Source organism: Paramormyrops kingsleyae, chromosome 11 (assembly GCF_048594095.1).
Source record: "Paramormyrops kingsleyae isolate MSU_618 chromosome 11, PKINGS_0.4, whole genome shotgun sequence".
In the NCBI taxonomy this organism is placed as follows: domain Eukaryota; kingdom Metazoa; phylum Chordata; class Actinopteri; order Osteoglossiformes; family Mormyridae; genus Paramormyrops; species Paramormyrops kingsleyae.
This window is the reverse complement of record NC_132807.1, coordinates 13,705,836-13,721,133: the sequence shown is the minus strand read 5'-3', so window position 1 is coordinate 13,721,133 and position 15,298 is coordinate 13,705,836. Positions and strand designations below refer to the sequence as shown.

The window sequence follows — 15,298 nt, the reverse complement described above, 5'->3', positions numbered from 1 at the left end:
TGAAAAAACCAAGCATTAAAAATTCTTTGATTTGTAAATACTGTTCATGTTGATTGTACTTAATCCTGTGTATATAATATAAGTAAGAACATAACATGTTTTTTGTTTATTTTTTCATGGTGTACAAAGGGAATATGTCACTGTAGTCGTACATTGAAGTCTTCTGGGAAATGTAATGTTACAGTTTGCACTTGTCCCGTATATTGCACGATTGCTCCTTGTTGAAAAATAAAATTCTGTCCATTTTAAACCAACATGGGACGCGATTTGTCATGTTCAATCTACCCCCCAACAATTTTTATCACCATGGACCCAGGGAGGTGGGGGATGACCTCCCATTATTTCTTAAAATCGAAAGTGGCAGCCAATGTGAGGACTGATAATTTGATTGAGTGTTTCCATTCAAGCAACAACACTGTGAGGATAAACCATGAGATTCTGGGCAGGCTGGTTGATCGATGCAAGTTCATTCTTGGGTCGTCAGGAGCTGGCATTTAATAGACAGGAAGAGAATGAAAACTCTGACAGCAAAGGAAACTAGAGATGCGCTTTTCCGCTATGATGATGTTCCAGGTTTTACTGCTGTATTTGAATTGCAATGTAACATAGAGCAAAACAGTCTGTGTAGCCTACTCATTAAAATAAAAGCCAGATTCATTAAAAATAAACAACCTGATATGTAAATATGTAAGTGGTTATTAAATTACCATAAAGTATAGTATTTGTCCATTAAAAAGTACAGGAGAATAAATTTGGAATGGGAGCCATATTATGCATTATTATAAAGATCTGGGCTAAGAAGTGTCTGCATATATTGCTTATTACTATACAAGTATCAAGCAGGGGTGGAAAGTAACAGAGCAGATTTACTTGTTTTTTAAATAACTGTGGTACATAAGTAGTATTAATCTCAGGAATTGCTGCTTTCTAATCTAAGTCCGTTACAGAGTAAAAAAAATAAAAACAATGGGAAAAGGTCACATGACAGAGTGCGAGTGAGCGAGTGGACATGGGCCACTGCCCACCAGCCATGATCATTTCTGTTCAGTTGGACAGCAGGACCATGGAAGTGCATCTTGCAAACCTACAGTGTCAGACATAAACCCACCAGGTACTTCTTCGTACCGGTCAACATTGGAAGATATTGCCTGGCGGCACTTGGGAGCTTTTATTTTCAAGTTATAAAGCGATAACAGTGAGTTTTACGTTAAACTGCATCGGGCCCTACAAGAGGTCCTCCAACTGGCGGGGAAAATGTGCAGGTTAGTGGCAGGATCGGCACTCCCTCCACTGTATAAATATCTCACACAGTCTGAGGCAGTGGACAGGACATTCTTTTTTGCTTTCTGTGGGAGTCGCTCTGCTGCAGCCGCCTACAGGAAGGCTGCACGCATCATGAAAGCGACGGGGGAAAGTCCTCGGGAACCTCATTCCTGGAGGAGCCGACACCGCCAGAGAGCTAATGGGGTCAGGCCCATTGGGGACAGGAATTGGTGTGGTGCTGAGGCGTCACCCGCTATGCGGAAGCACTTGAGTCCTAATTTGAGGCGGCTCATCCTGTCTTTGGCAGTGAGTGTTATTTGATCTATATGTGTTGTGTGGCTCTTTTTCTTTTATGCCTGTTTGCCCTTAAGGTTTCCGTATTGGGCAGCATGAGGCTGACAGGACAGCTGTTGCCACAAACCTCCAGGACCGGAGGTTCAAATCCCACCGCTGTTCTATATGTGTGGGGTTTGCATTTTCTCTTGTGCGGGTTTCATTCTCGTACTCTGATTTCCCACAGTCCAAAGACATATACTAATTGGTGTTTCCAATAAAGCCCATAGAGTGTGATTATATATGCATGTATCCTGTGATGAACTGGCAGCCTGTCCGGGACACCCCCCTGCCAGAGGCTCCTGATAACCCTGACCAGGATAAATGTTTAGAAGATGGATGGAGAAACTAGGGGAATGATTTCAATCATATGTCACATAAAGCTTAGGGGTAATGTTGTTATAAGCTGAGGATGACAATCAACTTTTAGTATTAAAAACATAGGCACTAAATACTTCTGCCATATATGGCAAGCATCTTAAAAATAAATCTAAGACCATAGTAAAGTGAGGTCAGGTTGAGGAGCTTGCACCCACCACACGACAAAACACCTTGGGATCCCGGTTGGCAACCCCCAAGGCCGACACGCTTTCCAGTCCCACCCTCTGGAAATTGCTATTTGTTACACCCAGGTATTATGTTGGCGTCCCCTAGGCCTGGTCCAGCTGCTGGGGTCTTCAGCAAAGCGGATTCTGCAAGCTGGATCACCCCCAAGGAATCGCACCTCATGACCGTAGTGCCGTGACAATGCAGGTGATGTTCCTCATTCGGGACACCCTGAGCAACCACTCGTATGAGACGACGTCAAACCAGCAGTACCCAAGGATTCTCTGGAGAGACATAGTAGCAAAGGAGCCCAGTGTTCATCTCAGCTCTCTGGGTAGCGTTCATGTCTGGCAGGGGGATGTTCATAAAGGAAGCATTGCCTCCTCATTTTGGCAAACTCATCCCCGTTTTGTAGTGCAGAACACTTTCTCTAATGGTTAAGATAATGTTTGCGCTACAATGCTTTTGGGAAAAGCCCCTCTTTTGTAGTGATAGAAAAATCTTTTTGCTAGCTACGGTTGCGATGGTCAGGACTCTGAGGTACCTAACTAGCTAAAGTAATGTTACCCATAGAGATGCACAATATATCGTTTAATATATTGGTATCAGCTGATATTCACTAAAATGCAAGATATCGGCGTCAGTCCAATTTGTCAATTTTGGCTGATATTGCCAGCTGATATTTAAACTACATCTGTATTCTAATTTAGTACCACCAGAGCTAAAGACATAACTGCTAAAGTAGTGCTGCTGATGGCATTGGATGAACAGCCATTTTCCATAGTGGAGGACAAAGGATTTCTTTGGTTCATTAACTGCTTATAACTGACCTGCGACGGTTATAATTCATTATTAAATCTCCCCCGCAGATGGATCTTTTATTTTGGCCAGAATAAAAAACAATGTAACGGCATTCCGCTAGGCTCTACAAGTTTCACCAATGACAAGCCCCCCCCCCCCCAGAGGTTAGCCAGTTATCGGTAGACAAAAATATACTGGTATTGGTAAAAGGTATCTTAGTAGCTTCAGTAAAAGCAGCCAGTCAGGACATGCTTCCTTAATGTGTTTTTTTCCTGTACATTTCAGTAGTTAGCCTTTTGAACAATTAATAAGTTATTGTTCTGTTTAATAATAACAATAAAATTTGTATTCTGAGATTCTGCTTTATTTGTATTCTGTTAGTAGCGTGTAATTAGGTAATTGTGAATTTTTTTTCAGTGCAATTAAAAAAAGTTTTGAATTTAGGTTATCAAAATAATTGAATAATCGATTAATCAAATTAAATTGTGATAGATTTTTAAGATATCCGATTCATCAAATCATTCCCTAAATGATTGCAACCGAATCGAATCACCTTGGATACGTTGATTTCTGCCTCTTTTCAGAAACCCTACTTTCTCAGGGGTTTTAATGTATGCATGAGATTTAATAAGCTGGGCTTATGAATGTGGCTGCTTTTCCAAGCCTGAATGTGATGAGACTTTCTGCCATTGAACCATTAAATGATCTGTAAATGTAAATTATATTTCCCAGAAGACTTCAATGTACGACTACAGTGACATATTCCCTTTGTACACCATGAAAAAATAAACAAAAAAACATGCTGTCCATACTTTTTCCAGTTGTCCATACTTTCTCCAGTTGTCCATACTTTTTCCAATTTCTCTGGATGCTTTCACTTTGACCCTTCTAGTCCTCCTGAAAAACTTACATGGTGTTTTGTGTTCACATGTTTCAGCAACATCTAATTGCTAGCACTACTGATTTGATTAATAAAATCTATTTTTTTCTCACAGTTCAGTGGGGGAAATGAACTTAACTCTGCACCTTTCATTAATGAATTCAACTTGAAGTTTTATGCTGTGCAACAGCTTGACTTACTGTTTAAAGCAAATATGAAAAATGTTACAAGCTGGAGTGTGGATTGGTTTTATTATATACAAGACTGCCTGTCCTATTTTTATGTGATGATCATTTACAGTTTTTATTTTCTTACAGTTACGCAGTCATATTATTTGATTTATTATTTCTACTAAAATCAGTTTGCTTGTTAGCCATCCATCTTGCTAATACTTATTCTGACCGGGGTCATCGGGGCCTGGTGGCTGTCCCAGGCAGCACAGAGGAGGCACAACCTCCGGACAGGACACCAGTCTAGCACAGGGTGTGTGCACACACATATAGTCCAGCAATGCCAGTGGGAGAAGGCCAGCAGAACATGGGGAGAGCACACCTCCTGCTTATGAGCAGAGCGGAGCTGGGATTTGACCTCCTATCCTTGATGTTATAAGGCAGCAATGCTATCTGCTAGTCCCCTATGCCGGCCTCATTGATTGCATATGCTCCGTAACATTCTGACAGATTCCAGGCTCCTTGTGTCAAATGCAGGATATAATTCCTGGTCCCCAGCATCTTGTGTAGTTTCCAAGTCAAATTCAGGACATTTCCTTTGGTCAGGGTCACATTTTTACAGTTTTGATTTGCTGGGTCACCGCAGAGATTAATCATTTGTAGCCCTGACGTGGCCCATGGCCCAAATACATGAGCTGGTCAAGATGTACGATTTATGCTCTTAGAACATGAACTGGAAAAAAATGATATTTAAACCTCTGATCCAATGCATTTTAATCAAAAGATGCAGTGTTCCCCCCATACTGACGATTTAATGTTTCCAGTGTGCCTTGGAGCAGGAATGAAACAGGAATGCTTGCAGCCGTACAGCACAGACGTTCTGGAGACAGGCAGCAGGTTGTACTTGTTGTAGAGAAGCAGCATGAAAGAAGCACCACACACAAATTTGATTCCGTTAAACGAAAGCACTGGTACGATTTGTACTAAATATTTCATTACGTTAGCTGTATAAATAATATATTTTTGTATAATGGCACAAGACTGACGTGATGTCCCATTAGAACGTGAAGAATTTTTGAATAGTAAACACCAGTTTAAGGATTAGTGAATATTTACGGTTTCCAGGAAGTGTGGAATGTTGACAGTGTGACAGGGAGGGGTGATTGGAATGTCTCTCAGCAGGCTGTTGGGGGGGGGGGGAAACGACATGGTGGCTCAGTGCATTTTTACTTTGAAGCTGTATTCTGTCATTTGTGTTGCAAATGGCATTGATGCTTCAGCTTTTTTATTTATTATAATTTTATATTTATTTTATTTAGATATTTGTAAAAATCCCCCTTTATTTTCATTGATCGTTGAGAATGGATTTTGGCCAGGTTTGAACTGGAGTGATCAAAGTGATGTTTCCAATAATGGTTCCGTAGAGGCAAAATGCTTCCCGACTGTCATTGCAGTTGTTTGTCAAAATTTGCCAAATATTCGATTAAATTCTTAATGATAGGGCAGTTATGGATTGTTCAGTAATTAAGAATAAAAATCATTTTAATAGTTAGCACTTAAACCTCTAATTAATGGAATATTTATTACATATTTTCCATGTACAGATGGATATATTCCTAAGTAGAGTATATGGGATGTTGTGGACAGTTGGATCTACAACATTTTAATGAAAAGCTCTGGGGCCGGTTGCTCAAAATGCCTTAAGATTTCCTTTAAAGTTTGAGTTAAGGTTTCCTTAAAATGTTCACTTAAGTATTTAAGTTTTTCTCCTTATCTTGGTCTTATACTTAAGGAATTCCTTAAAGTTCATTAAACAACATACTTATCAACCAAAGTAAGGAAAATAGCTTAAGGTACCTTTGATTGTATCTTAACTGTAAAATGGCCAGATTATGGCGATAAACAAAGAAAATGAGCGCATCCTGAGCAGAGCGTTCCTCGACTGGGAGAACCCATTGGATACGCTTCATGATGAACACTTGATTTTGCATTATAAATTTGACCAGTAGCCAATTTAAGATTGTATTGATACTCCCCACGACATGTTTATAACTCATTATTAAATCAGGCTAGCAGCTTGACCTTATTTTTCCACAGAATACAAAACAGTGTAACATCATTCCACTAATAATCGCTGGCAAGTTTCACCGCCAGCACCAGCAATATCAGACAGAAGTTATTTATTGAATTCTCCGATACATAAATATGGAGATGCATGGAAAAAAGCTATTCATTAATGCGTTTTATGTAATGAGCAAAAAATTACCGTATCTGTTTGGTTCTCTCCATTACTCCTGCGTCTTTCCCCCACACTTCCCTGTAACTTCGAAGTTAACACCAGTGCTTTTGGTCAACCATTCAGAAAAGTTTATCTAGTGAAAATGACCTTCTTGTATTGAACACAATACGCCAGGGGAAACAGTATACATTTTTATCAGATAACGATGCAGAGGTGACAAAATCCGGCTTTTAATTTAATTTTATTTATACTCCTCAAAAGAAGTTTCAATTTGTCATTAATATTTAATTCATACTTAAATCACATTTTTGTTTTAGTTATCATCATGCAAAACCCTTAGTCAGGTCATATTTTTGTAACATTTTAGTAAGTCCCTATATGTTTTTCGTTAACTAAGGAAACCTTTTAAGGGATTCTGTGCAACACTCTTACGTAAATCCCTCAGCTAAGGAGAAAGTTAAACCTTAACTGTCATACTTAAGGTGTTTTATGCAGCCTGGTTCATAACTTGGTGAGAGATACTTACCGTAATGTACCTGTAACTCACGGAGGACTTTTGCTGTTTGAGACTGCAGTACTTTCTAGTTGAGAAAGCATAGTGTTGGGCTGTCTGTTTTTCCCCTCTCAAATCATTGGTCATCTGGACCAGGACACAAGTCAATGACATCTTTACTCCATCCATCATCTAACCACACATCCTGGCTAGAGCCACAAGCACCCTGGATGGGATGCTAGACTCAGGGCACGTAAACTCACCTCCTATGGCCATTTCTAGGCACTAGCTTATCTAACTGTATGTCTTTAGACTGCAGAAGGAAACCCACACAATATAGGAAGTATATGCAACCGCCATACAGGATAGATTCAAACCCCCAAACTAGAAGGTATGAGGCAAGAGTTCCACCACTGACCCACTACTATATGTCATCTGGCCATATTAATTCTGCATTTAGGCCTCCAAATTGTAGGCCTATCTTTAAATAGTCTTTGACATTTAAAATCAGTGGTCCATTGTTGTGGAAATTTTGACCAATACCAATAACTCATATGATGCTGACGACAAGCTAACTTAATATTCACTGGTACTGATAAATTAACTAATATATTGTGCATCTCTTCTTAAAAATCTCAGCTTTGGTACAAATTGTTTTCTTGAATTTCATACATAGATGCTAGCAGCAGGAACTGACAGAGACCCCCTGTTTTGATATTAAATTGATATTTGTTTGGCAATTCGATATGTATCACAATTTTTATTTATAGTTTTTGCTGAAGATCATTTTAGATCTACATTGAAAGTAAAGACATGGCTGTAAAAGTACACATATTCATCATATTCTGTTTGGTTATGTAATTTTTGGTTTGGGACGCGCAATGAAACGAATGAATACATTTTTTGAGACGGGCAGATTCTAAATTACCAAGTAGGTGTTCAACATGGAAAATATGCTAATTGTGACATACGTTGCTGGAAATGCATTCAGCATGCTAACTCAACTGAGACAACATCATGCAAGTGTGTGTGCAACCAGAGCAAGACAGAAACAGCCGCTGCAAGTTTGTCTCCCCGTAGCGATGAAGGCATTTTTCATAGGAAATTCAGATGGGGCTAAAAAAATAATTATGACTCTAGGGGTGTTTATCAGTACAGATATACAACCATACTCGGTAGTGGAGAACACGGGCTTTAGATGGGATTTTGTTCCTTAGGATTGTTACATTATATCTTTGAAATGTATTTTACATATTTATTTATATAATGTGCAAATAAACATCTCTTGGGTTTTGTTATTCAGACACATCAACAGATGCATTGCCTTATATTTGGTTTACAACCATGCCTAATTATGTTTGCACTTTTAATAAACAATTTCAAAACAAATTATGTTTCCCTGCTGTATTGAAATTGCACCCAGAAGCAGATATTCATCCTCATGTCTAGGTGTCCGTTTACTTTATAGAATGCAAAGTTTGCCCAAACTTTGGATTTAAATTCAAATGGTGCTCAAAAAGTCTCTGCACTCACTTGGGCATTCATGGTAGCTCTGTTCCAGTCGCACATCATGTCATGTAGCGCAACCGAAAAGAAAAAGATATTTTATATTTTTTTCCCCCAAGTAAAAACTTTCATAATGTAGCCATTTAAATGTCTACAAATGCTTTGGATGTTACTTCCTATTTGTTTTTTGCATTTATGATTAGTTGTAATATTAATTGCAATTGTGCCACCATTTCAAATTAAACAGACATTCGCTTGAACACCTTCACAAACTTCTGTCCTTGATCTCAATTTTTTATACATAAAATTCTAAAAACAAATCAAGAGTTTCATCATATTACAATATTTTCATGGTTTTCCATGGGTGGCACCACCAGACATGGAAAATGTGCAAGCCAAACCATGAATTAAAAGTGGTAATTTTTGTCAATATTTGACTTAGAGCTACAGTACTAACTTTTTCAGTGCACCATGAAGATCACTTGGGGTTGTTTTCATGATGTAACATCTGGGCCACTGTCTTCTAAACTTACTTAAATAAAAGAAACCCTGCTGCAGATGGTTGCCCATGGACTCAGTGGACGCTGAGTAAAATGGATTAATACTGTATATTCATTCATTTATTCTGTTAAGCCATTTCCAGACACCGATGGGTGTTGTGTTTGAAGTTTTCTTATAGGCTCTAGATTTCTTGAGGAAACATTTTAAATTACATTTAATGATTTGTGGCATTAGAGCTTTCTTCAGTGCTTCTTTTTGTACATTTTTCTTGTTCTGCATTGTGCAATTTGCTGCAGTGATAGGATGGCAAAGGAGAAGCAGTCAGTACAAAATTCCTGAAAGCACAAAATGATGACATTTGGTCAGAATCAGAGCCTTTGTTCATTAGTGTTCAGAAAATGCATGGCATCTGTTTATCTGAAAGGAGGTTATAACACTGAGATGCTGTGCATTCTTTCCCATATCCATAGTTTCGTATAACATAACCTTTAACCTTCGTACCTGCAAACATCTCGATTTAATTTAATGTAGGTCTGTCACTAAGGGCATAACTTTGGGTTGTGGGATTTGAGGTCTCCACCCATTTAATGGGGTCCAGGGGATTGTATTGGCTGGTTTTTATTATTGTGGGGGTTACAACCCTCCCATAATTTATTTGGTTGTCACTGTCAGTTTATTAATAATCCTATAATTTGCTGAATAATGTAACAAGTAGTCAGGTAATCATTTATGTAATTTGCGTGAGGCAGGAACCAACCCTGGCGCAGCACCATAGTGCAGACTCACTGACTTGCTGACTCTCTCACTCACACACACACACACACACACATATTTGACAGACAAAAAGCAACGCTTTGCACAACAGCGCTATTCACTGTGGCCCCCTTAATACTAGGCTTGCATGATGTGTGACATTAATACATTAATTTAGACATTATTATGTACATGCAATTGTCACAAGACAATACTTTTCACTAAAACATTTTCACTCTGTCATAGGAAACAAAACTTACCAAGCTCTGCAATTTTAATAATGGTTCGTTCTCAATATATCTAACACATATTAACAAAAATTCAGTCTACAGTTTACTGCCGTTGCTTTTACATGAGCTCTGCATGCATACTCTGAGCCAGTGACAATCATTTTTATCCTAGCTGTTGGACTCGCCTATAAACATTGTAGCCTGTTTGTGAGAAATTTTACAAGAACAAATGATAACTAGCTAAGCGACAGAGCTGTCCTTTGTTTTAGCGGTGATTATCTTGAGGTATAAGAATCATAGAAAGCAAATTAATTTAAGCTGACAAAGATTTGGCTAGGCTACTTCAAGACACTAATGGGCACATAACATGTATGACTAGTTCATATTATTTGGTGAGACAGCGGATCCTAAAGATTGTTGTTGCATTGCAGTTATGCTATTGTGATATTTCAGTTCTGTGACAACTGTTCTCTTTTTATTTGCATCCTCATTCTCTAAGCTTGGTCTTCCATCCACCATATTGCAGATTAATCAAGTAGGTCATTTTTAATCAATGTTTTTTCTGTAAATCAGGTTTAATTGAATAATCGTGACAATTGTAATTTAATGCATTGCTTATGAGTTATTACCACTTAGTGCTTTGAATCCTGCTAGTTTGTTTCTCATGTAGGATTAATATTTAAACTTTTTGTTTCTTTGTAAATTACCTAAGTTAATTTTCTTGAGAGGTCGAGCCATTTGCCATCTGGGTCAGTATGACATGTTTGCTTAGAAAGTAGTTAGATTGTTGCATTATTTTGTCATCATTTCATTGTTGTGAAAACAGATGCCAAGACACTGGAATAGACACTGGGAATATGAATGGCTTGATTTGCTGTCTCAGGCCACATATAAGAACAGTGACACTATATTCAAGCTGATGGAGAGGGTATCTTTTTGCCCATCTTACTCTCGATGAGACCCTTATACAGATGAGAGAAGGATTTGGGGTCAGAACTCAGGGTCAGCCGGTGTCCGGTGCCCCCAGAGTAATTGGGGTTAAGGGTCTTGCTCAAAGGCCCGACGGTGACATCACTCTGCTGACCACAAGGTTTGAACCGATGACCTTCACATCACAGACTCAGAGGCCTGTCCCGCAGAGCCAGATACTCCTCCCTTATTATGTGCAGCTGGGTAGCATCCTCTTTTTAAATGCATGTGTATAAATATGAAATGTTGTATAATTTTTGGTCAAATATTCCCTTGGTAGCGGGGTTCAGATGGGGAAAGTCACAGCTGGCTTCACAACAAGAAACTAGAAACTAAAACCACAATCCCCCCCCCCCCCCCCCCCCGAGTGGTATGGCCCGTCGCGATCCCTCTCGTAATTTACGAAGGCATGGAATGCTTTTCCAGAGCATCTGCATTGTTCTTACGCAGCACATTCAAACACCGTCCCATTAAGCTGTGCACTGGTATTACCTGTCATGCTCATTGTTCACCCCTTTGAGTCCCTTAGACTGATAATCGTTAAAAATAACGATTCACATTAGCTCTCACATACTCTTCTTGGTGCTGTTATGGAATGACATTTTTTTAAAAATTCCTACATGACTATTTTGTGGATACAGATTATTATGTACTAGTTCAAGGGACCTTTCATCTTGCAAATGTATTATTCTCTCATTGCCTTATTTATCTTATTTTTATTACCTGTGGTCTTTGGCTCACTTTGCGCGTTCTTCCTCTCTGTCGCTGTCTCTCTGTCGCTCCTCCTCTGCCTTGGAGAATCATTGCCGATGCTGTGCAGTGCGACTCGCTGCTCCGACCAGCTGCGCTGTGCCAGGGATCAGCCCACACGCTTCTTTTGGGACCGTATTGGGGAACCTGAGCCCCTGTGGTACAGGCTAAGCGCAGCCTCTTCCGTCCCTGTGCTGGTTAAGTGAGCTACTGCCCCCAGTCCCATGCATCACTGCTGGGGCAAATCATTCCTGGCTTTTAAGAAAGACACAAAGCAAGGCGAGTAGGGATTTCAGCTGGAAAATGCCAAAAAAAAGTCTGCCCAAAGAATTAATTTTTGGATATGAACATGGCCAGTTGGGCAGCCTAAGAATCTGGGAAACTAATCAGATTTTTTTTTTGGGTTGTCCTAACTTACCCCCCAAAGTTCTAGATGGGATATTAAATATCACCCTTACGTTGATTTTAGGTGCAGAAGTGGAACAACCTAAAAGAGTTTAACATACGCGATAAATCTCATCTTCAGGAAAAAAACACATTCCTGTGGTTTTAGATTTTAACACAGCTGGTCATTATAATACGTGCTGTACAGTAGTTAATACGTGATCTCGGTTTTTGCTCACTATTTAGTATGCTCGTTATATCTAGTAGCTGGAATGCAGGTTAGATCCAAAAAAAAAAAATCTGCTGAAATCTCCCTTTCTGCTTGCAAAGACATTCATCTTGGGGTGATGCTGCCAGATATTACTGCTAAATTATTCTCCATTATGTATGTTTTTGATGTCGCTGTCTTCAGATGCTTTGTGCTTTTGATGGTTTTCTGAAATTATAGACACCATAAAATGTTTTTTATTATGCATTTTGTTTATTTTTACTTGCTGGGCAGATCCTTTATCCAAAGCAACTTGTATACATTTTTATTGCAGCTCTTCAAGTTAATAACCGTTCTCAGGCGTGCTACAGCGTAGCACCAGCTGTGGCTGGAGCCTCTTAATCCTTTGACCCTGGTTGATTCTGAATAAGTAACTCCTTTTCCAAATGGAGTTGACTTTACAGGGATACGACAGATCCTAACTAATCCCTGTATGGTTTGAAACTTTGGCTGTTCATGTGGTTGAAATTCCCTTATTTCTCCTTTATGATGTGTGTGAAGGCATACTGGTACAAACTGCTGGAGCCTTCTGGAAACTCCAGTACATTTCAGCTAAAATGAGAGGTCGCTACTCTCGTGATCTTAACATTCTCTTTCCTTTATGGTCGCTGTGCTTCTCCCAGCATTTGCTTTGTGGGGAAATCCCATACCGGTGCCAATTTTGTTTTCTTGTCTCATTGCAGGATCAGGGGAAGGATGTGGGAAGATCATCCAGCGCTTTCCAGCAAAGGACTGGGAAGACGCAGTGTTTCCCCCTGGAGTGGAGATGGTGAGTCTGTGGGACATTCCCCTGAACGGTCCCCTGAGAAGCGGCCTGGTGCGCGGTGAGAGGATGCTGCGTGCACCTCCGCGGCCTGGTGCGCGGTGAGGGGATGCTGCGTGCACCTCCGCGGCCTGCTGCGCGGTGAGGGGATGCTGCGTGCACCTCCGCGGCCTGGTGCGCGGTGAGGGGATGCTGCGTGCACCTCCGCGGCCTGCTGCGCGGTGAGAGGATGCTGCGTGCACCTCCGCGGCCTGCTGCGCGGTGAGAGGATGCTGCATGCACCTCCGCGGCCTGGTGCGCGGTGAGGGGATGCTGCGTGCACCTCCGCGGCCTGCTGCGCGGTGAGAGGATGCTGCGTGCACCTCCGCGGCCTGCTGCGCGGTGAGGGGATGCTGCGTGCACCTCCGCGGCCTGGTGCGCGGTGAGGGGATGCTGCGTGCACCTCCGCGGCCTGCTGCGCGGTGAGGGGATGCTGCGTGCACCTCCGCGGCCTGCTGCGCGGTGAGGGGATGCTGCGTGCACCTCCGCGGCCTGGTGCGCGGTGAGGGGATGCTGCGTGCACCTCCGCGGCCTGCTGCGCGGTGAGGGGATGCTGCGTGCACCTCCGCGGCCTGGTACGCTCTCCCCGCATGCTGCAGGGTCTAAAACCACAGGCAGACGATTTGGCTATTTACAGATAGCATAGATGAATGATGAGGCACATCCCAGTATCCCAGACAGTCCCCGATCAGTAATATGGGCAGGTGGGCCTCCTGGTTTGGCAAGCCGGTGCCTAGCGAGTCCCCCACCTCTGATTAGTCAGTTTGTTACAGTAACTCATTAAATTGCCCATCTTGTACTGACTCCATGGCTGGGTTAGACACCTGCACATGGGTGTTTGGCTTTGTACAGCTATAATAAGGTGTAAACTGGTTCAGGAAGTTTCTACAGCAAAGCTAATCACAACCGCATGCAGTTATCGAAGTGTGTCACATTTTGTTCTGCATACTTTGCCGCAAAATTCCTTTCATGTCTCTGTCTAATTTGCGATTGTCAAATGTGAGGATGAAACTATGTGGAACACTTTCAGTGTTTTGGTGTGTGGGATTAATTTAGCTCTGAAGCATTGACTTAACTGGGATTTTATTGAGTCTAGTGGGGTCATTGTGTAATTAAAGCAGTCTTTTAGCCTGAGTGCAGAGTAAATGGAAAAACATGTTGTTTTTCAGTCCTGGTTTGCCAGTAACTCAGATTTAACTCCCAGCGACGTTTACTCCTGGAATGCATTCCTGCAGTGAGCCATTTGGGATCTCTACCATTATCCAGCTGAGTTTGTGTGCATTTCCATTGTGTATCCATATCCATCAGGGTATTCCATGTCCTGAAGTATGACAACGGCCTTAATGCCAGGCTATTCGTTTTTAAGTTTTGCTTGCATATGGAATTTGCTTTATCGCATAAGTCTAAGCATTATTGGTTAATGAGCAGAGGACAGAAATTTTTGGAAAGAATCAGTGTACAGTCAGTCCTGTTACAACTCGTGATATCACACCACAAATCTGTTCTAATGCGACTGATATATTAGTACCCAAGTCCAATGCAAAGCGGAATCGCATTTGTATTTGTGCAGTTTTCAATCAGAGAGAAAAGCACTACACAAAGTACAATGTGACATGGTTTTAACGAGAAACACTGCTATCCAAGTGAATTCGATTCATGAACAAATTCTTCTTTTGAACCCGTTCTCTTCAGTGAATCAGTAGAACTGGTTTTCAAATCTAAAAGAATCAAACTTTCTGTACATCCACACATTAAAAATCTAAAAATATTTGACAAATTATCATATAAAATCACACAGCAACCTTTTTAAATTCATTTTCATTGACTGTCTGTAACCATGTTGCCTTCAGTAACCCTCCGCATACCTTAATCCATTGTATTTGAGCTGCACTGTGGCTGTGGCTTCACTACTTCTGACTCTAGGCAAACAACAAGCTAGCGAGTTTGGCCCGTTCAGTGAAAGTGGTTACCAGGCAATTCTCGTGACACTCATAAGACCCATAGGAGATATTTATGATATAATTTATCAATGTATTATTATTATTTCTTAATTAACATGCACATCATTACGTTACTGGCCACTGGTATCACTGTTTTTATTATTTAATTCATTTTGTTTGGCGTAAGTTACTAAGGTTTGGAGTCGCATTCCTCCAGCCCTATTTTTCTCATCGGATATGTGTATTTTAGTATACAAATTTAGTGAATGCAAGGTTTTTCAGGATTGCCTTGGTTGTGTTGTAGCAGGACTGACTGTAAATGCAATGATAGACGGCAACCATGTAAGTTATGTCAATAGCTGTTGTGCAGCTAATGATTTCATATGTTTACCTTTCCTTGATGAAATATGAAAGGAGCATTTACATTTTCTGCTGGAAAGGGTCCTATCTTGGATGTAGGAATGCAAATT

The 15,298-nt window shown here is 40.7% G+C and overlaps 2 protein-coding genes across 4 annotated transcripts in view; one reads left to right on the top strand and one right to left on the bottom strand.

The window, feature by feature from the left end:
* The window catches only part of LOC111840919 (pro-adrenomedullin-like), a 34,698-nt gene extending 23,021 nt beyond the window's left edge, over window positions 1–11,677 (bottom strand). The window contains exon 1 of the mRNA XM_072718086.1: window positions 11,408–11,677. Within this exon, the coding sequence (XP_072574187.1) occupies window positions 11,408–11,488 (81 nt within the window). The 5' untranslated portion in view covers window positions 11,489–11,677. The remainder of the gene's footprint in view (window positions 1–11,407) is intronic.
* LOC111840324 (myotubularin-related protein 13-like) overlaps window positions 1–15,298 on the top strand; it is a 125,888-nt gene that overhangs the window by 16,713 nt on the left and 93,877 nt on the right. For all 3 annotated transcript variants that reach the window (XM_072718082.1, XM_072718081.1, XM_072718080.1), the window contains exon 2: window positions 12,770–12,855. In XM_072718082.1, the coding sequence (XP_072574183.1) occupies window positions 12,770–12,855 (86 nt within the window). The remainder of the gene's footprint in view (window positions 1–12,769; window positions 12,856–15,298) is intronic.